This window comes from Loxodonta africana, chromosome 5 (genome assembly GCF_030014295.1).
Source record: "Loxodonta africana isolate mLoxAfr1 chromosome 5, mLoxAfr1.hap2, whole genome shotgun sequence".
NCBI lineage: Eukaryota > Metazoa > Chordata > Mammalia > Proboscidea > Elephantidae > Loxodonta > Loxodonta africana.
This window is the reverse complement of record NC_087346.1, coordinates 81,982,940-82,009,270: the sequence shown is the minus strand read 5'-3', so window position 1 is coordinate 82,009,270 and position 26,331 is coordinate 81,982,940. Positions and strand designations below refer to the sequence as shown.

The 26,331-nt window shown below is 38.7% G+C and overlaps 1 protein-coding gene across 1 annotated transcript in view; it reads right to left on the bottom strand.

Annotated features, from left to right (window-relative positions):
* Positions 1-8,362: 8,362 nt before the first annotated feature.
* Positions 8,363-26,331, bottom strand: part of LOC100665526 (afamin) — a 109,156-nt gene continuing 91,187 nt past the window's right edge. The window contains 4 exon segments of the mRNA XM_023553361.2: positions 8,363-9,084; positions 9,953-9,990; positions 9,992-10,165; positions 10,867-11,354. Of these exon segments, the coding sequence (XP_023409129.1) occupies positions 8,952-9,084; positions 9,953-9,990; positions 9,992-10,165; positions 10,867-10,944 (423 nt within the window). The 5' untranslated portion in view covers positions 10,945-11,354 and the 3' untranslated portion in view covers positions 8,363-8,951.

The following is a 26,331-nucleotide window of genomic DNA, read 5'->3' as shown; positions in this document are numbered from 1 at the left end:
CAATTCAAAGGTACCAATTCTTCATTCTTCCATATTCATCGTCTACCTTTCATATGCATAGGGTATGACTGAAAACTCCATGGCTTGGGTCAAGCGCACCTTAGTCTTCAAGGTGACATCTTTGCTTTTCAACACTTTAAAGAGGTCTTTTGAAGCAGATTTGCACAATACAATGCATCTTTTGATTTCTTGACTGTTTTTACTTCCATGGGTGTTGATTGTGGATCCAAGTAAAACGAAATCCTTGACAACTTCAATCTTTTCCCCATTTATCATGATATTGCTTATTGGTTCAGTTGTGTTTTTGTTTTCTTTATGTTGAGGTATAATCCATATACTGAGGGGTGTGGTCTTTGATCTTCATTAGTAAGTGCTTCAAGTCCTCTTCACTTTCAGCAAGGTTGTGTCATCTGCATAACCCAAATTGTTGATAAGTCTCTCTCCAATCCTGATGCCCCTTTCTTCTTCATACGGTCCACCTTCTCAGATTAGTAGCTCAGCATACAGATTGAATAGGTATGGTGAAAGGATACAATCCTGACACACACCTCTCCTGACTTTAAACCAATCAGTATCCCCTTGTTCTGTCCGAACAACTGCCTCTTGATCTATGTACAGGTTCCTCATGAGCATAATTAAGTGTTCTGGAATTCCCATTCTTCGCAATGTTATCCATAATTTGTTATGATCCACACAGTCGAATGCCCTTGCATAGTCAATAAGACACAGGTAAACATCTTTCTAGTATTCGTTGATTTCAGCCAGGATCCATCTAACATCAGCAATGATATCCCTGGTTCCATATCCTCTTCTGAATCCAGCTGGAATTTCTGGCAGTTCCCTGTCAATATACTGCTGAAGCTACTTTCGAATGATCTTCAACAAAATTTTACTTGTGTGTGATATTAATGATATTGCTCAAAGATTTCCACATTTGGTTGGATCACCTTTCTTGGGAATAGACATAAATATAGATCTCTTCCAGTTGGTTGGCCAGGTAGCTGTATTCCAAATTTCTTGGCATAGATGACTGAGTGCTTCTAGATCTGCATCTGTTTGCTGAAACGTCTCAGTTGGTATTCCGGCAATTCCTGGAGCCTTGTGTTTTGCCAGTGCCTTCAGTGCAGCTAGGACTTCTTCCTTCAGTGCCATAGGTTCCTGCTTATATGGTATCTCCTGAAATGGTTGAATGTCGGCCAATTCTTTTTGGTATAGTGACTCTGCGTGTTCCTTCCATCTTCTTTTGATGCTTCCTGAGTCGTTCAATATTTTCCCCGTAGAATCCTTCAATATTGCAATTCGAGGCTTGAATTTTTTCTTCAGTTCTTTCACCTTAACAAATGAAGAGCATATTCTTCCCTTTTGGTTTTCCATCTCCAGGTCTTTACATGTCATTATAATACTTAGTCTTCTTGAGCTGCTCTTTGAAATCTTCTGTTCAACTCTTTTACCTCATCATTTTTTTCCTTCCACTTCAGCTACTCAATGTTCAACAGCAAGTTTCAGAGTCTCTTCTGACATCCATTTTGTTCTTTTCTTTCTTTCCTGTCTTTTTAGTGACCTCTTGCTTTCTTCATGTATGATGTCCTTGATGTCATTCCACAACTCATCTGGGCTTTGGTCATTAGTGTTCAACGTGTCAAATCTATTCTTGAGATGGTCTCTAAATTCAGGTGGGATATACTCAAGTTCGTACTTTGGCTCTCCTTGACTTGTTCTAATTTTCTTCAGTTTCAACTTGAACTTGCATATGAGCAATTGATGGTCTGTTCTGCAGTCGGTCCCAGCCTTGTTCTGACTGATAATATTGAGCTTTTCCATCATCTCTTCCAACAGATGTAGTCAATTTGGTTCCTGTGTATTCCATCTGGAGAGTTTCACACGTACAGTCACCATTTATGTTGGTGAAAAAGGGTATTTGAAATGAAGAAGTCATCGGTCTTGCAAAATTCTATCATTTGATCTTCGGCATTCTTTCTACTACCAAGGTCATATTTTCTAACAAGCAGTCATTCTTCTTTGTTTCTAACTTTCACATTTCAATCTCCAGTAACTATCAATGCATCCTGATTATATGTTTGATCAATTTCAAACTGCAGAAGTTGGTAAAAATCAATTTTTTTTTATCTTTGGCCTCAGTGGTTTGTATAAATTTGAATAATAGTTGTATTAACTGATCTTCCTTGTAGGTGTATGGATATTATTCTATCACTGACAGCATTGTACTTCAGGACAGATCTTGAAATGTTCTTTTTGACCATGAATGCAACGCCATTCCTCTTCAGGTTATTGTTCCTGGCATAGTAGTCCATATGATTGTCCGAATCAAAATGGCCAATACCAGTTCATTTCAGCTCACTCATGTCTAGGATATCAATGTTTATGCATTCCACTTCATTCCTGACGACTTCTAATTTTCCTAGATTCATACTTAGTACATTCCACATTCTGATTATTAATGGATGTTTGCAGCTGTTTCTTCTCGTTGCCACATCAGCAAGTGAAGGTTCTGAAAGCTTGCCTCCACCCATGTCATTAAGGTAGACTCTAAGGAGGCAGCTCTTCCCCAGTCGTCTCTTGAGTGCCTTCCAACCTGAGGGGCTCATCTTCCAGCACTTTATCAGACAGTGTTCTGCTGCTATTCGTAAGGTTTTCACTGGCTAAATCTTTTCAGAAGTAGACCAAAGAAAAAAAGACTACCGGATCCTTTTTCCTAGTCTTAGTCTGGAAGCTCAGCTGAAATCTGTCCACCATGAGTGACCCTGCTGGTATTTGAATACCGGTGGCATAGCTTGTAGCATCACAGCAACACGCAAGCCCCCACAATACAACAAACTGACAGAAAAATGGGGGTGGACAACTCCTGCTTGCCCTTTAATGTTATGTAAATTTGCTTTCACTTTGAAAGACTGAACCAATCCTTTGCAACAAACTCTTCATCACTATCACTTTCACTTGCTGCATGTGTAGCTTTTAAGTCATTGAAAAGGCTTTGAGCCTTTTCTTGTGCTAAAAACCCCAAAAACCAAACCCAGTGCCATTGAGTCGATTCCGACTCATAGAGACCCTATAGGACAGAGTAGAATTACCCCATAGAGTTTCCAAGGAGTGCCTGGAGGATTTGAACTGCCGACACTTTGGTTAGCAGCTATACCACTTAACCACTACGTCACCAGGGTTTCCTCTTGCGCTAAAGTAAGGGGTAAATAAGAACCACATACACCTGTTGCAACTCACCTAAAAATTGGATTTAAAGACACACTTAGGAATGAATCTCCTTCGTAACCGTGGGACTGCCTGTATTCAATAAACATTAGCTGTTATAACCTCTATCTTCAACCCAAACCTCTTTCCAGAGTTCCAGGTCCACATATAAAATTGCCTCCTGATATTCCCAACTAGTAAGTAACTCTACCTCTACAAGCACCTCAAAGTCAACATGCTCAGAACCAAACATAATCTTTCCCACAAAACCTGCCTCTTAACCTGTACTTCCCATCTCACTGAATGTGAAAACTAACTACACAGTCACCTAAGCCCCAAATTAGATTCCTTTCAGATGAAGTTTGTAACAAAACTAAACTGATTTTGCCCTTCCTCATTCTTCAATAGAAAACCTTTTTGTGGCATCTTGTTACTTAGCATGGCTGCGTGATCAGTACCATATACATGCCAAGCAGTTTCACACTTCTATCCATCTCTGCTCCCGTCAAAATTATCTGAAACCCGTTGCCATTGAGTCGATTCTGTCCAAATTACCAAAATTCTTCAACTACCACCTCCCTAATTAAGAATTTCTAGGGCTTCAGGTACAATAGACCACTTCCTCCTCTGTCCCCACAACACCAAGCACGCAGTGCTGTCAGAACCAAAAGAGCCATTTTTACACTTCTTTATTTATAAGTCTGTCTCTCCCCACATCTCATTCAAGATATATGAAAGCTTCCTGGTGATCGAAACCCTGTATAACCTAGTAAAGTTTTTGGAATATATTTCATTCTCAATAAACCTTGAATAAATGAATATTCTTATGTGAATGTTTGTATATGATGAACTGGAGCACAGAGATGTTAATTTATCCCAGTGACTCAACCAGAACTCAAACCTAGCTCTCCTGGATCCAAGCCCTCTACTCTTTTCCTCAACATTTATAGGGTAGTACAGAAGGGGGCTTAAGCCTGTAGCTTCTTGGGCCAGGCCTCCTAGAGTCAAAACCTTACTCTACCATTTTTTAGCTGTATACCTTGAAAAAGTCACTTCTTTGCTCCTCAGTTTCCTCATCAGAAAAACTAAGGAAAATTGTACCTGTTTTAAATGATTGTTTTGAGAATTAAAATAGATAATCCATATAAAGCACTTAACCTTTTTCCTGGCACATATCAAATACTCAATAAATGTTAGTCATCACTACAACGATACGATGCCTTTGCTGAAAATTACATAGAATACTATAATCTATTTTTCACGTTTTTTAAAAATTATATGATACCCAATGATTTAAATGGTTCCATGTTCCCTCCAGCTAAATTAGCCAAAATAGGCTAAATATCATGTTTCTTTCTGTTTGCCTTATTAATTTCAACATAGTGAACATTACTCAGACATGAAGTTCTCTTGGTCAGCATCTCGGTGTTGACACACACCTTCGCTGTCAGTAATTTTTGCTTCTCTTAGAGATAAGTCCTTTGGCTTCTCATCATTTTCTGAGTTAATTATGCACTCACCACACTCTAGCATTTTCTTTTGACAGCACTCTTTGACTTCACTTGAGATGGAGTCCTGTTTTGTACAAATATGTCTCATAACCTTGCTCTGTACAAAATAAGAATGAAAAACAACTTTATTTTTATAAGTCCTTCTAGGCTGGGTTTTCCTACATAATGGAGTTGTTACATGCAAATCCAACCAGGAGCATAACATTTGCAATCACTTAATCAGCTAATTTATTCTTTTAATACACATAAGTTTCAAATTAATGAAAACTTTATTTCTCAGGGTGTAAGATGACATAATTACGAAAAATAGGGTTTATTATAAATTTAAATTTATCGTTAAGTGTTGTTTTTTAAAATGCTTTACCCACAGCTCTGAACTATTGGCACTTTATATCCTAAATATTGTTTTTTTCTCCAGAAGAGTTCATCTGTGCCTTTGATGGAGGCTATCAAAGACATGTTACTGCAGTATGTCTCATCCTGGATTTCCTCTCTTATGTCTTGAAACTACATACTAAGCACATAGTAGACACTCAAACATTTGGTGAGTAAATGAATGATAAACAAATGAACCTCTATAGTAAACACCAGATGAACACTTCTCAAATATAAGAAGATATTTCAACAATTGTATCAATTTCTGTGGATATTATAGTATCAAATAATGTACAAAATAGAAAACCTTTCTCTATTCCCCTTTTCTCTATTCTTCATCCCAATTCTGGCCTCCACATGAAGTTGTGGGGATTAGGGAGGATGAGGTAATCTTATTTACAAATTAATTGGATAATTTTTTAAAAAGCTGATCTGGCCCTGGTCCCCTCCACAGACTGGTCACAGTCAACACATTCACCCTACTCTCTGCTCCATCCTCATTTAAACAACTCCAAGTTCCATCAATACACCAGGCTATTTCAGGCCTCCCTGACTTTGCTCATGCTGCTATCCTGGGCTGCAATCGCCTTCTAGCCTCACTGGTACATATGAGGGTGAGAAATGGGGTAAAGCTCAGGGATAGGGTGAGAAATGAGTGGGGATTAGGCACCATGTCCCAACAAACCAAGTATAACAAGGGAGGCAATCTTTGCAAACACATACATATCTTCCCAAGGCCACCGTTGCTTCAACGCAACTCTTAAACCCCTTGAGAATTCACTTCTATTTTGAGTGAACCACAATTCAATTCCTCCTATTTCTCCATAAAGGCATTAATTTGGGACATAATATGATCCCTTAGTCTCAGTTTCAAACTTCACAGAAAATCTTCAGTCATATTTTAATTCTGTAACCAACATCTTCATAAACAATACAAAAGTAAATACAGAGTGAGATTGCTTTAACCGGGGTGTAGTTAGGGACAAAATAACTCTCAGGACATGTGTTGTCCACTGCTAAAATAAAATGCACATATCACAATATTCTAAAATTCAAGTTATTTAATTAACATTCTGTTTTCACTGTGAGTCGTAAGCTGTTGAACTAATGAAAAGTCACTAAGATGAAGCCAAATTTCAACTAAGAAGAAATCAGGATATTTCTAATGAAATTCTATTACCTTTGAGTGTATAGACAACTTAAACTAGGACAATATATTTACCAGTACATGCCTTCAGAGAACCACTTTTAAAAATAAACATTACTTGTAGTTAACATATCAACTTATTTGGAAATGATTGTTCCTAAATAGCCTGAGGAAGGTCAGCGAAAGCAGCTCTTAAAAACACAGTGGTAACAAGTCATTTCCTGAGCTTTACTACTAATTTCTGACATTCATAAAAGAGGATTTGCCATGTAAAGAAAAAGAAAAAAAATTCAATCTGGCTTAAACGGATTTAAAAAATTCTAAATTCCTGAGGTTTTATTTCAAGGACATTTAGCCACATAAAACACAATCTGCTCAAAAATCTTTATAAAAAAATCTCATTTATAAAAAAACTCAAATATCATTTGACAATTTATTACCATGCTGATTTCATTGAAGCAAAGTAATCACACATCAGGGCAACCTCAAAATAAAAATAAAATAAAATGGCTGCCCCAAATCACTATTTTTATTTGGCTGTAGAGACTACTCTGCCACGGATGCAGCGCACAGTATCCCCTTCACAGCATCCATCGTAGTTGCGCAAAAGCTCTTCTGTGAGAGAGGTAAGTTCCTTAAATTTAATCTTGGGGAATTTTCGGCTTAATACAGCAAAGTTTCAGAAAAGAAAATCGATAAACCACTAAAACAGTTTGAAGAAGAGGTATGACAAAATGGAGTTCCTTGCTAATACAGTATAAACTGCAAAAAGCACTGGCCCCTTGGATTTTCACAGCTGTTTTTACTAAATAGCTGTTGTATGCTACATGGCCTACAGGATCACTTTTAAAATCCTATGCTGATATTATCAGTGTAACGGAATGCCGCTTGGGTTTTTGTCCTGTCTTATTAGCCAACAGAAGTAAGATGGACATTAATTGCGAGGGAAACAGAAAGTGGCAAGTTTATTGTCTGCACAGTCAAGGAGCAACGCAGGGCCTAGTGACTGTAAGACCATATGCTCCTCATCTGAGGGGGTTGGGGAGCTTTTTATTTCCAGTGGTGTCTGGGGGTTGGGTTTGGAACCAGGAACTCTCCGCCCTTAGCCTTTCCATGTCCACATCTGGATGTCTGGATGCTGAATCATCTTCTGTCAGATATCCATGTAGCGGGACCTCTCGCTTCTCAAAAGGGCTCAGATGATACCATAGGCTGGGAAATATCTTCCTTTCCCCTGCTAACTGGGTCCAGGGTTGGGTGAAGGACTTGATCTCCTCAGTCTTGCATGCTCCAAAGGCTGGTTTGGGCTGGTGTTGTGGATAGAGCCACTCCTTGCTGCAGCTTCCTGAAAAATGTTGCTCAAAACAAGCTTGTGGTTAACAAGACAAAGAAAGGAGGGGAAGGGGTGTTGGTTGGGGGTTACACCAGAGCCCTGGGTTAGAGCAAGTAAAGGTCTGAGAGATGTGCTCTTTCCATAATTATTATAGCAAAACACAGTTGTAAGGGCCACTGCTTCCTGTTGTGAGCTTTTGGCAGGTATAGACAATTGATCACAGGACTGTTTTCTGCTGATCTATTTGAAGTCTCAGAGCTTTTCTCGATGTATTGCTCTAACACTATTACTAGTTGATTGGGATTGTTAGCACTATAAATAACATTTATCTTTGTAAGGTTGTCTCCTAGTCATTAAGGGTAGAGTGGGATGGATGAATCATGATCTAAAGCACTTGAGGGTCTTGGAACTCTGTTGGGAACTTCTGGACCTGTTAAGATTCTCAAGCAGTGAAAAAAAAAATCCCAGAAGTAGCTCCTTTTCTTTTTGAGTCTCCCACCTCCCAGGTCTTCTCTCATCTTGACCTAATGTCTGGTTCTGAGCTACCTGCATAGACTAAGACCCACTTCAAAATTCATGGGGAACCAGAAAAAATATAGGTAAAAAGCAATCAAATATTAAACAAAAATGGAACACAGACAAGAAAATACAAGTAGAGGCAAGATATGTGCTATAAAACTCACATAGGGTTGAAAATTTTTGGTCCAAATCTGACAAATAAACCACAGGTTTTTTTTTTCATAAGCAGACATTTCTTTTAAATATTGTATGACAGGTGGTGCCTGAAGAAGAAAGAAAATTTCTGTTGAAGCAAAAGCGAAACCCTACTGTTATCTTATTTTTTAAAAAAACTACATATCAAACTATCCTGATATAGTTGCTCAGAAACAGAAAATCTATGAGATTTTTATCTTAGTAAATTTATGTATTAAAAAAATGTGAATTTGTGGCACATTGTAAAGAGTGGGTCAGTCTTTCTGATGACTGAATTATACTTCATGGGAAGGTGCATGGTGTTTATCTCATGGGGCACTCTGCTATAAGCTTGGCCATCTCTTCTAGGGTAATTCCATTTTACGTGAAGCTAAAAGGCGACTTACTAGGATACAAGGTAAAATGGTCATCTTTTCCTGGCTATTCACCTACTAAGGTATCTTCCAGTTTACAAGGAAGACAAAGCCAGAAGAGAGACAGTCTTTAAACAGTCCCTGTTCATGAGAACATTTAGATCATTAACTGGAGACCAGTGGGTTGAAAACCAGTGTAAGTGGCAAGAGAATGTCATAAGTGGTAAGCAACCCCTTTGTTATGATTCAATATTAACTGAGGATTGTGATGTTGGGGACTCTTTGTCCTTTAACAACATAAATGCAATACCCACTCATGTTCGAAAGCAGCTGGCTATGTCTTGTTCCTTACAACATGTTTTAGCCACTTCCTCAAAACGGGCAGCAACAGTTAGAAGTATAGGGTAAAAGACAAAGGGATTCCTTCTGGCAACTTCAAAAAGATAACTAGAAAAAAGAGAAGGCGGGAAAGGGAAGGAACAGGAAAGGAATAGAGGACAAGACAAGGGAAGGGAAGGGAAGGGAAGACAAGCCAAGAAAAAGGGAAGCAAAAGGAAAGATAGGAAGAGATAAGAAGAAAAAAAAACAGAGCAAGTTGTAAAAATGAAGGTAAGAGGAAAAAGCATTTGTCAGGATAAAAGGCTTCAGAATAAGACAGCATTATCCAGTCCCCAATAAAATACCTTTAGAGTTATCACTGAAGTTGCCAACTCCAACGTAAGCGTTATAATCGCCATTCTAATCCTGAACCTTGAACACTAGAATATGAACCCTGAACACTAGAATATGGCTACTCTCCTTCCCTCCCTTGCTGTAGGGGGTCAGCAGCATTCCCTTTCAATTATAGCTTCCCATGCCCCCTCAGGTGCAGGAGTCATTTTCACTGATGTTCAAACAAACTTGGGATTTGAGTCCCAGTGAGCATAGTAGCTTTCCAGAAAATAGTCTCTGCTTCTGTAATGACTGCACTATTGAAAACAGATTTTTGCTAAACATACAGCGGTAAAAGCTGCACCTTCCTCTTAGGCAGAATACATTATTTCCTCCACAGTGCATCCCAGCAATTTGGCAGAGTGCACACACATCTAAGACATATCACCTTAGAAATATGTATCATTATGGAAGGATCTTGAAATCAGAGTCCATATCCTATCCATCTTTATATTCTCAGCACCGAGGACAGAATTTGATACACAATACATGTGAATGAATGAATGAATCAATCAATCAAACAAGCCATGTTCTTTTGTAATATCTATTGAATTCAGTCTAAGAATAATTCTTCAGAAAAATTTTCTACAATAATTAAACTTGCTTGTTTAGAACAAGGTCTTTCTTCTGTTTATAATCCTGGGCATTGCTTTTCAGGATCCACTGTTGGGAAAGGAGGGAGAAACCCTACATCGGCTTTCTTGTTATAGAGGAAACAACGTCTTCTTTCAAAGTCCTTCTTACCGCAGCAGTGTGAAAAATTGTATTTTTGTGGCAGCCCCTTCATAGTACGTATACTTTCCTGTAGAACATCATCCTGGACAACAGAGGAGAAAAGGACACTTTTTATTCATTGTAAGGCCATGTTCTTCTCTGCCTTCTGAGACAACACAACAGACTTAAGGGATGATCAGTGTGACCCTTTGGGAAAGAGATGGCAGTTTTCCCACTATCGCCCATGCCCTTGACAACTCTCCCACGCTATGGGCACCCTTCTCTATCCTAGCCTCAGGCTTCTTAACCTCTTACTGTTTCTATGCTGCCTACATTTCCCTTCCATAATGGCTTTTCTCCTTGTCTCATGGTGACAAGGACAGTGTATTAGTGTGCTGGTAAATTATTTAGTAATGGTGATTAGTACCAGTTTCCTAGAGATGCAGTTGGTGACTCCGTGTAGAGGAAGCCCAGAAAAGGGAGCATGACCGTAGAGCACATACTGAGAGAGGCAGCTAAGGAGGGTGCTCCTTTACCTCCATTCTCTTCGCCAGGCTACTGGCTACCTCCTCTACCTGTATACGTGTCACATGGGCTGCAAGGACATAGGCAAGCCCTCCTGTGCTTCATAATACAGAATTGCATCTTTCCTGGGGAAACTGCCTTATCCTAAGGAGCCAAAGTCAGGTAAAATAAAAATGAGGTACATAGGTCATCTCTCTTTTCTATTTTCAATCCAGAAAAAATCACTCAGAGTTCATAAAAATGCTTTTTTTGTTTAAGAAATGCAAGCAACTTACTTACAACTAATTTTGCACATTCGGGAAGTGTCATGTCAGTTATGCATTTATTTCTGATTTCCATCATCTCTTTTACCAGCATTTCCACTTCTTCAAAGTTTGCCTCCTGAACATATTGAGCAAATGTGATGATGGTGGTACAACAGTCTACAGAGCATACATGGTGATCATCTGCAGAATTTCCATGTGTGTCCAACAAAAATTCATAGGGACACTCACTTACTGACTAGTCTCAGGAAATTATCTGAGAAGTGTGAAGCCTATAAATTTTACAACATTTTGACAGTTCAATTGTCTCATCTAAATTCTATGATTAATACTGTATTTCCTTTTTTAATCATTTCTATTTAATTAAATTACATTTGAACATCATTAACATTTTTGGAATGTAGCAGATAAGATTACAATAAACATTATCATCAAAAAGAGTTTAACAAACCTACAGATATCCAGTGTTATCATCTACAAATTTCTGAGTGACTTGGAAATTGTCTGAAAAGCAATAATATTTAGGTTATGCCATATTCTGGTATTTTTAACATTTTCCCAATAAATACCTATATATGACATCAAAGTGCACAAAAAATAGAAAACTGATGGTAGAAAATAATTTGGCACATTTCACAAGAAGGAAAGAAGTCATATGAACCACATATAAGATCTTAATCACAGCTGACTATGTACTCAAGAAATATTACTTAGGTTGAACTGACATGAATTAATCTCAGATTGACCAGATTTCAGATTTGCCATTGAAGGCTCCCCAGCCAGAAATGTCAAATACAAACACCATTACCAGGTCTCTGTGTGGTGAAAGCCGTTAAGCACTTGACTACTAACCAAAAGGTTGGCAGTTTGAACCTACCCAGAGACATCTTGGAAGAAAGGTTTGGTGATGTGCTTCTGAAAGGTCACAGCCATGAAAGCTGTATGGGGTGCAGTTCTGCTCTGCACACATGGGCTCGTCATAAGTCAGAATCCACCTGACAGCAACTGAATTTGGTTCGGTTCCAGGTTAAATATATACCATTTATGGTTAGAGAAGTAATATGAAGATTCGCTGATACTGGATAGAATGGCATGACAGGGCCTGATGGACAACGTCACAGCATACAGGAGGTAAGCATAGTTTAAAGTGTTAGCCAGACACAGATACTCAGGTAATCGCCAGATTAGCCTGAAATCATTGATTTTTCCTCAGTGGGCATATACTAGCCAGAGTGATTTACATTTATCCATATAGACTGTATTTATGGGTTCCCTGCTTTTTGCCAAGTAATGTGCTGGACACTATGAAGTAATCAATGATGACTCAAATATATCCCCTGAACCTCAGTTTGCCAAGCACTCTTACAATAGAAGTGGCTTGTGTGCGTGGCTATAATCCAATTTAGAATGGAGTCAGTATTAAGACCAAGTCCCTGAGTGGTGTGAATGGTTAATGCACCCAGAGGTGTCTTGGAAAAGCCTGCCAATCTACTTCCAAAAAATCAGCAACTGAAAATTCTGTGTAGCACAGGTTTACCCTGACACACATGGGTCACCATGAGTCAGAGTCAACTTGACTGCAACTGGAAGTATATGTCAGGAATGCCTTATGCTCCCTGGATGAATGATAAGGAAATGACTACATTAGGAGTGGCATATGAGCTGAGCCTGAAAGAATGTGTAAGATTTCACCTAGCAGAGAAATAAGGAGCCATGTCTTTCTGCATGGAGGTAATTTTAAGTGCATAAAAATAGAAAACGTGAGAAACTTTGAGATCTGTTTGGGGAAAGATGGTTAATCCATTTTTAATGGAAATTGGATCTTAAAGAGGAATAATGGGACCAAAGTATGAAAAGATCCTGGGTCCAGATTATGGGGGTCCTGAACATAAAGCTGAGGAGTTTGGGCTTCAATTGGAAGACATGGAGAGCCATTGAAAATGTTCATACAGGATAGTAATATGATCATTTTTATGCATTAAAAAAATATCAGTCGGGTAGTGGTATATCTAATACATCAGGTACCCCCACAATGCCTGATAAAATGTGATAATAACTATTTGTTGCACAGATAGGAGGAAAAAAAGCAAGAAGGCCATTAGGAAACTTTTGCAATTGTCCTGCTGTAAAATTGCGAGAATTTGAATTTTGGTAGGAGTACTGTTTTTTTTTTTTTTAATGGGTATGAAAAGAAAGACACAGATGCAAAAGATATTAAAGTGATAAAAATTAGCAGAATTTTGCAACAGCTTGTTGTAAGGGACAAAGAAGATGGAGAACTCAAGAATGTCCACTTTTCTTTAAACTCTGTGACTGGTCTCACTAACAGGCACTGTGGGGGATAACAAATTGAGTAAGACACAATCCCCATCTTCAGGGCCACAGTGATGCTTACAGCACTTGTGTTCAAGGTACAAAAAGGAGCCGTTCCAGAAAAGAGGGAGTACAAAAAGACGCCTTCTCTGGACAGTTCCAAGCATACCCTCTTTAGGTGGAAGAGATATAAAGTCACCCTTTCTTCCAGGCTGACACTGCCTCAGCCAGGCTTGAGGAGGTATCTTTCTACACACAAGCTGCACAAAGAAGGAAGTGAGTCCTGCATACCCTCCAGGTGTTTACCATCTAGTTGGGAAATACAACCAAAGGAACCAGAAAAATCCCAACTCACACATATTTCTCACCGTTACCATAAACCATACACATTGGGTCATTGGTAATACAGCCACAACGGATAATATGACCACCAATACACAAACTCTGGGAAGACTATTTTGAAATACCTGACTAGTATACACACACTAGATGGAGGAAGAAAAAGCAAGTGAAGAATTAAATTGAAAGAAAGCAAGGTTAAAAAAAAAATAGAAATTATTTCAACTTTAGTCATTCCTTAGCTAATATACAAGAAAATTTCTTACCTATATCCAGAGGCTTTGTGGGCATTGTTAGGGATTCAGTCAAAAAGAACAAGAAAATAACAAAACCTGTAAGTTTTAACTGCTTCATTTTTATAGAAATCACATTCACAAAGAGAGTAGTGTGATTGCAGAAAATTGAGTTTTTATGCTATGCTTTGACACTAAGTAATAAAGTAACCTGTTTAATCAATTTCTGATACACTGTATATTTGATTTTATATGATTACATTGCAGAATTTCTGGCTAATTATTAACTTGGAAAAAACTGCCACTGTGTTTCACTGAAAAAAACTACCGAGTTAAAAAAAAAAAAAAAGTCCACAGGTTAAGTATGCACAATGACTAATCAAACAGACAACAAAAGGGGGTGGGAGGAGGGAATCTTGAAATACTGCAAATGCTAAAGAAAAAAGTACTAGAATAGTTAATTCACCAAAAAAAAAGAAACAAAGAAATACCACTAGAAAGGTACTAAATTTTTTTTTTTTTTCTTTTTTAATGGATTGAATTGTGTCCCTCCAAAAAAGTGTGTCATCTTGACTGGTCCATAATTCCCAGTATTGTGTGATTATCTACCATTTTGTCATCTGATGTGATTTTCCTGTGTGTTGTAAATCCTACCTCTATGATGTTAACGAAGTAGGATTAGGGCTGTTAAGTTAATGAGGCAAGACTCAATTTATACGATTAGGTTGTGTCTTAAACTTATCTCTTTTGAAATATAAAAGAGAGAAGCAAGCGGAGAGACATGGGGACCTCATACCACCAAGAAACAAGAGCCAGGAGAATAGCATGTCTTTTGGACCCTGGATCCCTGCGCTGAAAGGCTCCTTGACTGGGGAGGATTGATGACAGAGAACTTCCTCCAGGGCCAATGGAGAGAGAGGGCCTTCCCCTGGAGCTGGCACCCTGAATTTGGACTTCTTGCCTCCTAGAGTGTGACAGAATAAATTTCTCTTTGTTAAAGCCATTTACTTGTAATATTTCTGTTACAGCAGCACTAGATGACTAAGACAACTGATAATAAAGGAATAAGAAATTCAAATTTCAAAATAATGCTGTTAAAATTTCAAAAAGAAAAAAACGAGACTAATTCTCGTAAACATAGTAAAACAGGTGCTCTCATATAATCAAAGCTTTTGGAAAACAAGTTTATAATAAAAATCAATAGTCTCAAGAAATACTCATATCCTATGAACTGATCATTTAAATACTGGGAATATATACACTAACCAAAAGATTGGGGGTTCAAATCTGCCCAGAGGCACCTCGGAAGAAAGGCCTAGTGATCTACTTCTGAAAAGCAACAGCTATTGAAAATCCTATGGAGCACAGTTCTACTTTGAAAAACATAGGGGTCGCCATGAGTCATGTATGACTTCAGGGCGACTGGTTTGTTTTTTTTATACTGAAAATATAATTCTAAATATGAAAATATTTTAAGTACATCATAAACAAGAATTTATTTCCCAGCTCTGTACAGGGAAAGGCCCTGAAAGCAGTAACAAAGTAGCAAAGAGCACATTTAGTGCCTACATCTCTTAGTGCTATTATTTACTAAAAAAAGCCTGGGCTTCTTAGACAAATGAATGATTCCAGGGCTGCAATAAGAAAAGTATAAGGTAAGCCTGGGACATATTAAACAGAAAATAAGGAAGTGCTCAAAAACAAATGGGGGCATGTCAAAAGGAGATAAAAAACAGTGGGCCAATTTGACAATTAAATAATGGCAGGAGTGGAATGTACCCATTAAATTAAAAACAAAAATAAAAGAATTCATAATCTGTGTTGTCATTAGGCGCCTGTTTTAGTCATCTAGTGCTAATGAGAGTTTATTCTCTCACAGTCTAGTAGGCTAGAAGTCCAAATTCAGGGCACCAGCCCCAGGGTAAGGCCTTTTCTCTCTGTGGGCTCTGGAGGAAAGTCCTTTTCATCAGTCTTCCTCGGGTCTAGGAGCTTTTCTGCACAGGAACCTTGGGTCCAAATTATGTGCTCTGCTCCCAGCGCTGCTTTCTTGGTGGTATAAAGTCCCCCTGTCTCTCTGCCCGCTTCTTTTACATCTCAAAAAAGATTGGCTTAAAACAGTCTAATCTTGTAGATTTCATGAATATAATTGCCACTAATCCATCTCATTAACATCATAGTAATAGGATTTACAACGCAAACAAAAATCATATCAGATGACAAAATGGTGGATGATCACACAATACTGGGAACCATGGCCCAGACAAATTGATAGACATACTCTTGGGGCACTTTCAATCCACGAAAGCGCTGTTGAGTTGGTTCCAACTCACAGCAGCCCTATGTACAACAGAACAAAATACTGCCTAGTCCTGCGCCATCCTCACAACCATTGCCATGTTTGAGCCAATTGCTGCAACCACTGTGTTGACCCTCATCAAAGGTCTTCCTCTTTTTTGCCAACCCTCTACTGTACCAAGCATGATGTCCTTCTCTAGGGACTGGTCCCTCCTGATAACAAATGCAAAGTACTTTGAGCAAAGTCTCTACATCCTTGCTTCTAAGTAACATTCTGGCTGTACTTCTGCCAAGACAGATTTGTTCGTTCTTCGGCAGTCCATGATATATTCAATATTCTTCGCCAACACCATAATTCAAAGGCATCAATACTTCTTCAGTCTTCCTTATTCACTATCCAGCTTTCACAAGCATATGAGGCAATTGAAAATACTCTGACTTTGGTCAGGCGTAGTTTAGTCCTCAAAGTGACATCTTAGCTTTTTAACACTTTAAAGAGGTCTTTTGCAGGAGATTTTCCCAATGCGATAGATGTGGGATTTCTTGCCTTCTGCGTCCATGGGTGTTGATTGTGGGCCCAAGTAAAATGAAATTCTTGACAACTTTAATATGTTCTCCATTTATTATGATGGTACTTAATGGTCCAGTTGTGAGGATTTTTGTTTTCTTCGTGTTAAAGAGTAATCCATATTGAAGGCTTTAGCCTTTGATATTCATCAGTAAGTTCTTCAAGTCCTCTTTGCTTTCAGCAAGCAAGGTTGCGTCATCTGCATACCATGGGTTGTTAATGAGTCTTCCTCCAGCTCTGATGCCACATTCTTCTTTATATAGACTAGTTTCTCAGATTATTTGTTCAGCATACAGATTGAATTAGTGAGAGGACACAACTCTGATGCACATATTTCCTGATTTAAACCACACAGTATCTATCTTGTTCTGTTCAAACGACTGCCTTTTGATCTACGTACAGGTTCCACATGAACACAATTAAGTGTTCTGGAATTCCCATTCTTAGCAATATTATCCAAAATTTTTATGATCCACATAGTCAAATGCCTTTTGCATTTTCAATAAAACTCAGGTAAACATCTTTCTGGTATTCTCTGCTTTCAGCCAAGATCCATCTGACTTCAGCAATATCCCTTGTTCCATGTCCTCTTCTGAATCCAGCTTGAATTTCTGGCAGTTCCTTGTCAAAGTACTGCTGCAACCACTTTTGAATGATCTTAGTAAAATTTTACTTGCATGTGACATTAATGATAATATCCAACAATTCTTCATTCTATTGGATCAACTTTCTCTGGAATGGGTACAAAGATGGATCTCTTCCAGTCACTTGCCCAGGTAGCTCTCTTACAAATTTCTTGGAATAGATAAGTGACTGCTTGCAGTGTTGCATCAGTTTGTCGAAACATCTCAATTGGTATTTCATCAATTCCTGGGGCCTTATTTAAAATATTCATTTAAATAAATGTTTTAAATAAATGTAGTTAAAAATAAGACACAACTGTAACTATGATGTTATTGAGTCACTAGCTGTTGTTGAGTCAGCCTGTGACTCATGTACAACAGAATGAATTGCTTCTTTGTCTGGCGCCATCCCCATTATCAGGGGGTACTGGTACGTGGAGAAGAACATCACATTTGGTAAAGTGAGGGTCAGGGAAAAAGAGGAAGACCCTCAAGGAGACGGACTGACACAGTGGCTACAACAATGGGCTCAAACGTGGCAATGATTTTGAGGGTGGCGTAGGACCGGGCAGTGTTTCATTCTGTTGTACATAGGGCCATTTTGAGTCAGAATCTACTTGAGGGGACCTAACAACAACAACCACTGATATTAAATTTAATATTTTAATGACCATATGAATTCAAATAGGAGTCCATGCCTAGTTAAAAACACTGTGTATTTAAGCTAGTTTTCTTCCTTGTCATTTTGAATTTGACTGGAATTATCTGACTGCTAACTCCCTCACTGGACCACTGGTGGTACAGTGTCCAAGCACTTGGTTGCTAACAAAAGGTCTACAGTTCAAATCTACCAGCAGCTCCTTGGAACCCTGTGGGACAGTTCTACTCTGTCCTATAGGGTTGTTATGGGTCAGAATTGACTAACAGCAACAGGAACTCCCTCATTAATGAGTAATAAATTTTGAGACTTGCTCAGAAAAGTGTGTCTAAGAAATTTTGCTTCAACAAAAACATACACACGCACACACACGCATACATATATATACACAGACACTGAAAAGAGAGAGGACGCCAGTGGTATGTTCAAAAATTTGAGAAAATCCTGGAAATTAAAACAGATGGAATTAAATTAATGGGGAAAATAGAAAATTCAGCTCAAAACATGGAAGAGGAGATCAGTTCTTCCAAAGAACGTTCCAGAGAAGCTCCAAGCCTGAAGAATATAAAGAACAGGAAATAATCCGAATAATAAAACTATGTTCTGAACACTTAAATTAGAGGACACCACTCCCCCCTCCCACCAGCACCACACAGTGATGTCTTTCATCTCCAGGTCAAAATACAAAAGCGACATAATCAGTTTGTGTCGCCAAAAGCTGACCTCCAGACAAAGATTTGTATGCAGGTAATTTATTTGGAAGGGCATTTGAGGAGGCACAAGTGAGGAAGTGAGGCAGAGAAGGGAGAAGAGCCAATAAAGCCAGTGCTGGTGAGTAGGTAACACTGTAGGCAACTGGGGCTTAATCCTGATAGGAAATATATGAGAAACTGTGTGGAAGATGCCCTAGAATTGTCCCACCAGAGGACTGGGAAGCTGGGGTGTTCATCCATTAACTAAGGTATATGTGGGCAAGAAATAATCTGTAACCCCGAAGGAGAAAAGAAGCTACTGCAGGAAGAGGGAAGCGGTGGAGAGGAAAGAGCTAGCACTGCCAGATAAAATTATAAAACACCATCATTAAAACCGTGTGGTATTGGCAATCAATAAAAAAAAAACAGGCAGGTCAAATACAACAGATTGCAAGTCCAAAATTAGACTCAAATGAATATGTCCATAAAAAAAAAAAAAGATAATTCCAAATAGATCAGACATCCAAAAGTAAAAAAGAAACCAAAAAAGCACTACAAGAAAAAATAGGTGAACCCCTTGTAGTGGGTTGAATGGTGGCCCGACAAAAAGATATGTCCCCCCGCAACAAAAAAGAAGTGAATTCTGACTCATGGCAACCCCACGTGTCCTCCAGAACCTGTAAATATTAATTTATTTGGAAAAGCAATCTTTGTAGATGTAATCAAGTTAAGGATCTTGAGATGAGATCATCCTAAATTCAATGACAAGGCCCCTTATAAGGAAAGGGAAGAAGACACAGCGGAGACGGTCATGTGAAGACAAAGTTATAAACAAACGACTGCTGGCAGCCGCTAGAAGTTAGGAAACAGGCATGGAACACATTATCCCTCAGAGTTTCCAGAAGGAACCAACCCTGCCAACACCTTAATTTCACAAAATGTGAAATTAAGGTGTTGGCAGGGTTGGCATTCAGAAATGTGAAAGAATAAATTTCTGTTGTGTTAAGCCATGCAGTTTTGATAATTCATTATGGCAGACATAGGAAACTAATATACTTCTCTGTAACATTGAGGTGGGGAAAATTTTCCTAATTATGATTCAAAATGCAAAAGCAGTAATAAATTCAATTACCTAAAAAATTTAAAGATTTTGTATGGAAAAAATGCTATAGACAAAGTTAAAATAAAAAGCTGAGAAAAGGTATCTGAAACCTATATTATAATATACAAAGAACTCCTGAAATACTGAAGAGAAAAAAAGACCAACAATCTGATATGAAATTGAGCGTAAGAACAGATAATTCTCAAAAGAAAAAAAAAAATTTTTAATGGGCCTTAAACATAAGAAACTATGCTCATAATAAGAGAAATACACATCTAAACAACACCACATCACAGTTCTCAGCTATCTGATTGGCAAAAATCTAAATGACCAACAAAATACATTTAAGATGAAGCTGTGGGGAAATGGGTCCTCTCATCCATTGCTTATGGGAAAGCAAAATGGTGCAATACCTATGGAAAGGAATTTTTCAATATCTAAAAAAAAAAATACATTTTTTCTTTGAGCCAACAAACCCTCTAATAGGTATCTATCCTAAAATGAATTCAACACTAGATTACTCATTTTGACATTATTTATATCAGCAAAAGATTGGAAATAATCCAAATGCCCATCAGTAAGAAACTGGGTGAATAAATTATAGTACTTTCACACAAACATATTCTATGAAACTATTAAAAGAATTGAGGAAAAACTATATGCATGACATTACCTGATCTTCAGGATGCACTATTAAGCAAAACAAAGCAAGGTACAGAACAATATATATAATACACAAATTCTTTTTTATTTTTTTAATTGTACTTTAGATGAATGTTTACAGAGCAAACTAGTTTCTCATTAAACAATTAATAAAACCAAAAAAACCAAAGCCACTGCCCTCGAGTTGATTCTGACTCATAAAGACCCTACAGGAAGGAGTAGAACTGCCCCATAGGGTTTCCAAGGAGCGGCTGGTGGATTCCAACTGCCAATCTTTTGTTTAGCAGCCAAATGCTTAACCACTACGCCACCAAGGCTCCAGACAATTAATACACATATTGTTTTGTGACATTCGTTGTCAACCCCATGACATGTCAACACTCTCTCCTTCTTGACCTTGGATTCCCCATTACCAGCTTTCTTGTCCTCTCTTGCCTCCTTCTCATCCTTGTCTCTGGGCTGGTATGCCCATTTAGTCTTATTTTGTTTAATGGGCCTGTGCAATCTTTGGCTGAAGAGTGAACTTCAGGAGTGACATCATTACTGAGCTATAAGGGTGTCCCGGGGCCAAACGCTCAGGGTTTCTACAGAGTCTGTCAGACCACTAAGTCTGTTTTTTTTTTTTTTTTGTAAGTTAGAATTTTGTTCTACAGTTTTTTCCAGCTTTGTCCAGAACTCTCTGTTGTGATCCCTGTCAGAGCAGTCAGTGATGGTAGCCAAGCACCATCTAGTTGTGCTGGATTCAGTCTGGTGGAGGCTATGGTGGTTGTGGTCCATTAGTTCTTTGGACTAATCTTTGCTTTGTGTCTTTGGTTTTCTTCATTCCCCCTTACTCAAGATGGGGTAGGACCAGTGCAGTACCTTAGAAGGCTGCTCACAAGCCATTAAGATCCCAGAAGCTACTTACCAAAGTAGAATGTAGAATATTTACATTAAAAACTATGTTATGCCAGTTGAACTAGATGTTCCCCAAGACTATGATTCCCACAGCCCTCAGCTCAGTAGTTTGATCCCTTAGGTAGTTTGAATGTGTCTATGGAGCTTCCATGACCTTGCCTTGGACAAGCTGTGCTGGCTTCCCCAGTATTGTGTACTGTCTTCACCTTCACCAAAGTTACCACTTATCTCTTGTCTATTTAGTGTTTTTCCCTCCCACACCTCTGCTTCCTCATAACTATCAAAGACTGTTTCTTTTTGTGTGTAAACCTTTTCATGAGTTTTTATAGTAACGGCCTCATACAATATTTGTCCTTTTGTGACTTATTTCACTCAGCATAATGCCCTCCAGCTTCATAGATGTTGTGAGATTCATCGTTGTTCTTTATCCTTGTGAAGCATTCCATTGTGTGTATGTACCATAGTTTGTTTATCCATTGTCTTAGTCATCTAGTGCTGTTATAAGAGAAATACCCCAAGTGGATGGCTTTATCAAAGAGAAATTTATTTTCTCACAGTCTAGTAGGCTAGAAGTCCAAATTCATGGTGTCAGCTCCAGGGGAAGGCTTTCTCTTTCAGCTCTGGAGGAAGGTCCTTGTTATCAATCTTCCCCAGGACTAGGAGCTTCTCTACACAGGAACCCCAGGTCCAAAGGACATGCTCTGCTCCCAGCACTGCTTTCCTGGTGGTATGAGGTCCCCCACTCTCCGGTTGCTTCCCTTTCCTTTTATCTCTGGTAAGATAAAAGGTGGTGCAGGCCACACCCCAGGAAAACTTCTTTTACATTGGATGAGGGATGTGACCTTAGATTAGGGATGTGACCTTAGATTAGGGATGTCACCCTAATTCTCTTTAACATAAAATTACAATCACATAGTGGAGGACAACTACACAATACTGGGAATCATGACCCAGCCAAATTGATACACACATTTTTGGGGGGGACATAATATAATCCATGACATCCATTCATCTGTTGATGAGCACCAAGGTTGTTTCCATCTTTTTGCTATTGTGAACAATGCTGCAATGAACATGGGGGTACATATGTCTATTTGTGTGATGGCTTTTTTCTCTGGGATATAGTTCTAGGAATGGGATTGCTGAATCATACGGTATTTCTATTTTTAGCTTTTTAAGGAAGTGCCACAGCATTTTCCAAAATGGTAGTGCCATTTTATATCCTCACCAGCACTGCACAAGGGTTTTAATCTTCCCGCAGCCTCTCCAACATTTGTTATGTTCTCTTTGATTTGTGCCAATAATGTTGGGGTGAGATGGTATCTCATTGTAGATTTGATTCAAATTTTCCTAATGGCTACTGGTTGCTAATAGGAATCTAGGAAAATTGGAAATCGTCAAAAATGAAATGGAGTGCATAAACATTGATATCCTAGGCATTAGTGAGGTGAAATGAACTGTTATTGGTCATTTTGAATCGGACAATCATATGGTCTACTATGACAGGACTGACAACTTGAAGAGGAACGGAGTTGCATTCATCATCAAAAAGAGCATTTTAAGATCTATGCTAAAGTACAAAACTGTCAGTGATAGGATTATATCCATGTGCCTACAAGGAAGACCAGTTAATAAGACTATTATTCAAATTTACTCACCAACACTAAGGCCAAAGATTAAGAAATTGACAGTTTTTACCATCTTCTGCTGTCTGAAATTGATCGAACATGCGATCAGCCAAAAGAAAGAAACAAAGACAGAGGATCAGTAGTTGGGAAATATGGCCTTGGTGATAGAAACAATGCCAGAGGTCGCATGACAGAATTTTGCAAGACCAATGACTTCTTCACTGCAAATACCTTTTTTCACCAACATAAGTGGGGACTATACACATGGACCTCACCAGACAGAATACACAGGAATAAAATTGACTACATCTGTGGAAAGAGTCAATGGAAAAGCTCATATCATCAGTCAGAACAAGGCCAGGAGCTGACTGCAGAATAGACTATCAATTGCTCACATGCACGTTCAAGTTGAAACTGAAGGAAATTAGAACAAGTCAAGGAGGGCTGAAGTACGATCTTGAGTACATCCCATCTGAATTTAGAGACCGTCTCAAGAGTAGATTTGACACGTTGAACACAATGACTGAAGACCAAATGAGTTGTGGAATGACACCAGGGACATCACACATGAAGAAAACAAGAGGTCAATAAAAAAACAGAAGAGAAAGAAAAGACCAAAATGGTTGTCAGAAGAGACTCTGAAAGTTGCTGCTGAACATCGAGTACCTAAAGCAAAAGGGAAAAAATGATGAAGTAAAAGAGCTGTACAGAAGATTTCAAAGGGCACCTGGAGAAGACAAGGTAAAGTATTATAATGATATGTGCAAAGACCTGGAGTTAGAAAACCAAAAGGGAAGAACACACTCTGCATTTCTCAAGCTGAAAGAATTGAAGAAAAAAATTCAAGTCTCAAGTTGCAATAATGAAGGATTCTACAGGGAAAATATTAAACAATGCAGGAATCATCAAAAGAAGTTGGAAGGAATACACAGAGTCACTATACCAAAAAGAATTGGCTGAGTTCAACCATTTTAGGAGGTAGCATATGATCAGGAACCCATGTTACTGAAGGAAGAAGTCCAAGCTGCACTGAAGGCATTGGCAAAACACAAGACTCCAGGAGTTGACGGAATACGAATCAAGATATTTCAACAAATGGATGTGGTGCTGCAAGTGCTCACTCGTCTATGCCAAGAAATGGGAAAACGGCTACCTGGCCAACCAACTGGAAGAGATCCATATTTATGCCTATTCCCAAGAAAGGTGATCCAACCAGATGTGGAAATTATTGAACAATATCGTTAATATCACACACAGTAAAATTTTGTTCAAGATCATTCAAAAGCGGCTGCAGCCGTATATTGACAGGCAACTGCCAGAAATTCAAGCTGGATTTAGAAGAGGATGTGGAATGAGGGATATCATTGCTGGATCCTGGCTGAAAGCAGAGAATACCAGAAAGAACTTTACCTGTGTTTTATTGACTATGCTAAGGCATTCGAAGACGTGGATCATAACAAATTATGGATAACATTGCAAAGAATGGGAATTCCAGAACACTTAATTGTGCTCATGAGGAACCTGTATATAGACCAAGAGGCAGTTGTTCAAACAGAACAAGGCATGGTTTAAATGCAGGAAAGGTGTGTGTCAGGATTGTATCCTTTCACCATACCTATTCAATCTGTATGCTGAGCAAATAATCTGAGAAACTGGACTATATGAAGGACGGGGCATCAGGATTGGAGGAAGACTCATTAATAACCTACATTATGCAGATGATACAACCTTGCCTGCTGAAAGTGAAGAGGACTTGAAGCACATTGTCATGAATTGAATTATGTACCCCCCCCACCCTCACCAAAATTTGTGTATCAGCTTGGTTAGGCCATGATTCCCAGTACTGTGTAGTTGTCTTCCATTTTGTGATTGTAATTTTATGTTAAAGAGGATTAGGGTGCCATTGTAAAACCCTTACAGGTCACATTCCTGATCCAATGTAAAGCGAGTTTCCCTGGGGTGTGGCCTGTACCACCTTTTGTCTTACAAGAGATAAAAGGAAAGGGAAGCAAGCAGAGAGTTGGGGACCTCAAACCACCGGGAGAGAGCACATCCTTTGGACCTGGGCTCCCTGTGCCTGAGAAGCTTCCTCCAGAGCCAACAGAGAAAGGCTTCCCCTGGAGCTGATACCCTGAAATTGGACTTGTAACCTACTAGACTGTGGGAGAATAAATTTCACTTTGTTAAAGCCATCCACTTGTGGTATTTCTGTTATAGCAGCACTAGATGACTAAGACACACTTATTGATGAAATCAAAGACCACAGCCTTCAGTATGGATTGCACCTCAACATAAAGAAAACAAAAATCCTCACAACTGGACCAATAAGCAACATCATAATAAACAGAGAAAAGACCGAAGTTGTCAAGGATTTCATTTTACTTGGATCCACAATCAACACCCATGGAAGCAGCAATCAGGAAGTCAAAAGGCGCATTTCATTGGGCAAATCTGCTGCAAAAGACCTCTTTAAAGTGTTGAAAAGCAAAGATGTCGCCTTGAGGAGCAATGCGTGCCTGACCCAAGCCATGGTGTTTTCAGTTGCAACATATGTACGTGAAAGCTGTATGATGAAGGAAGACCGAAGAATTGACACCTTTGAATTGTGTTGGTGAAGAATATTGAATATGCCATTACTGCCAAAAGAATGATCAAATCTGTCTTGGAAGAAATACAACCAGAATGCTCCTTAGAAGCAAAGATGGTGAGACTACATCTTTGGACACGTTATCAGGAGGGATCAGTCCCTGGAGAAGAACATCATGCTTGGTAAAGTGGAGGGACAGCAAAAAAGAGAAAGACTCTTTAAGGGGGTAGATTTACATAGTGGCTGCAACAAGGGGCTTAAGCATAGAGACAATTGTGAGGATGGCACAGGATCGGGCAGTGTTTCATTCTGTTGCGCATAGGCTCCCTATGAGTTAGAACCGACTCGAGGGCCCCTAACAACAACAACACTGATTGGGAGTATTTACTTACATATCTTATATATCTGTTAGCCACTTGAATGTCTTCTTTGGTAAAGTGTCTGTTCATACCCTTTGCACATTTTTTAAATCAATTATTTGTCTTTTTATTGTAGAGGTATTGGATTTCACTGTAGATTTTAGAGATTAGACCTTTGTCAGGTTTGTTATAGCCAAAAATTTTTTTGCAGTCTGTAGGTTCTCTTTTTACTCTTTTTGTGAAGTCATTTGATGTGCCTAAGTGTTTCATTTTTAGAAGATCCCAGTTACCTAGTTTACCTTCTGGTGTTTATGTATTATTAGTTATGGTTTGTATCCTGTTAATGCCATGTATTAGGGCCTCTAGAGTTGACCCTATTTTTTCTTCTATGATCTTTATAGTTTTTGATTTTATGTTTAGGTCTTTGATGCATTTTGAAATAGTTTTTGTGTGTGTTGTGAAGCATGCATCCTGTTTCACTTTTTTTTTTTTAACTTTTATCGTGCTTGTTTACAAATCAAGTC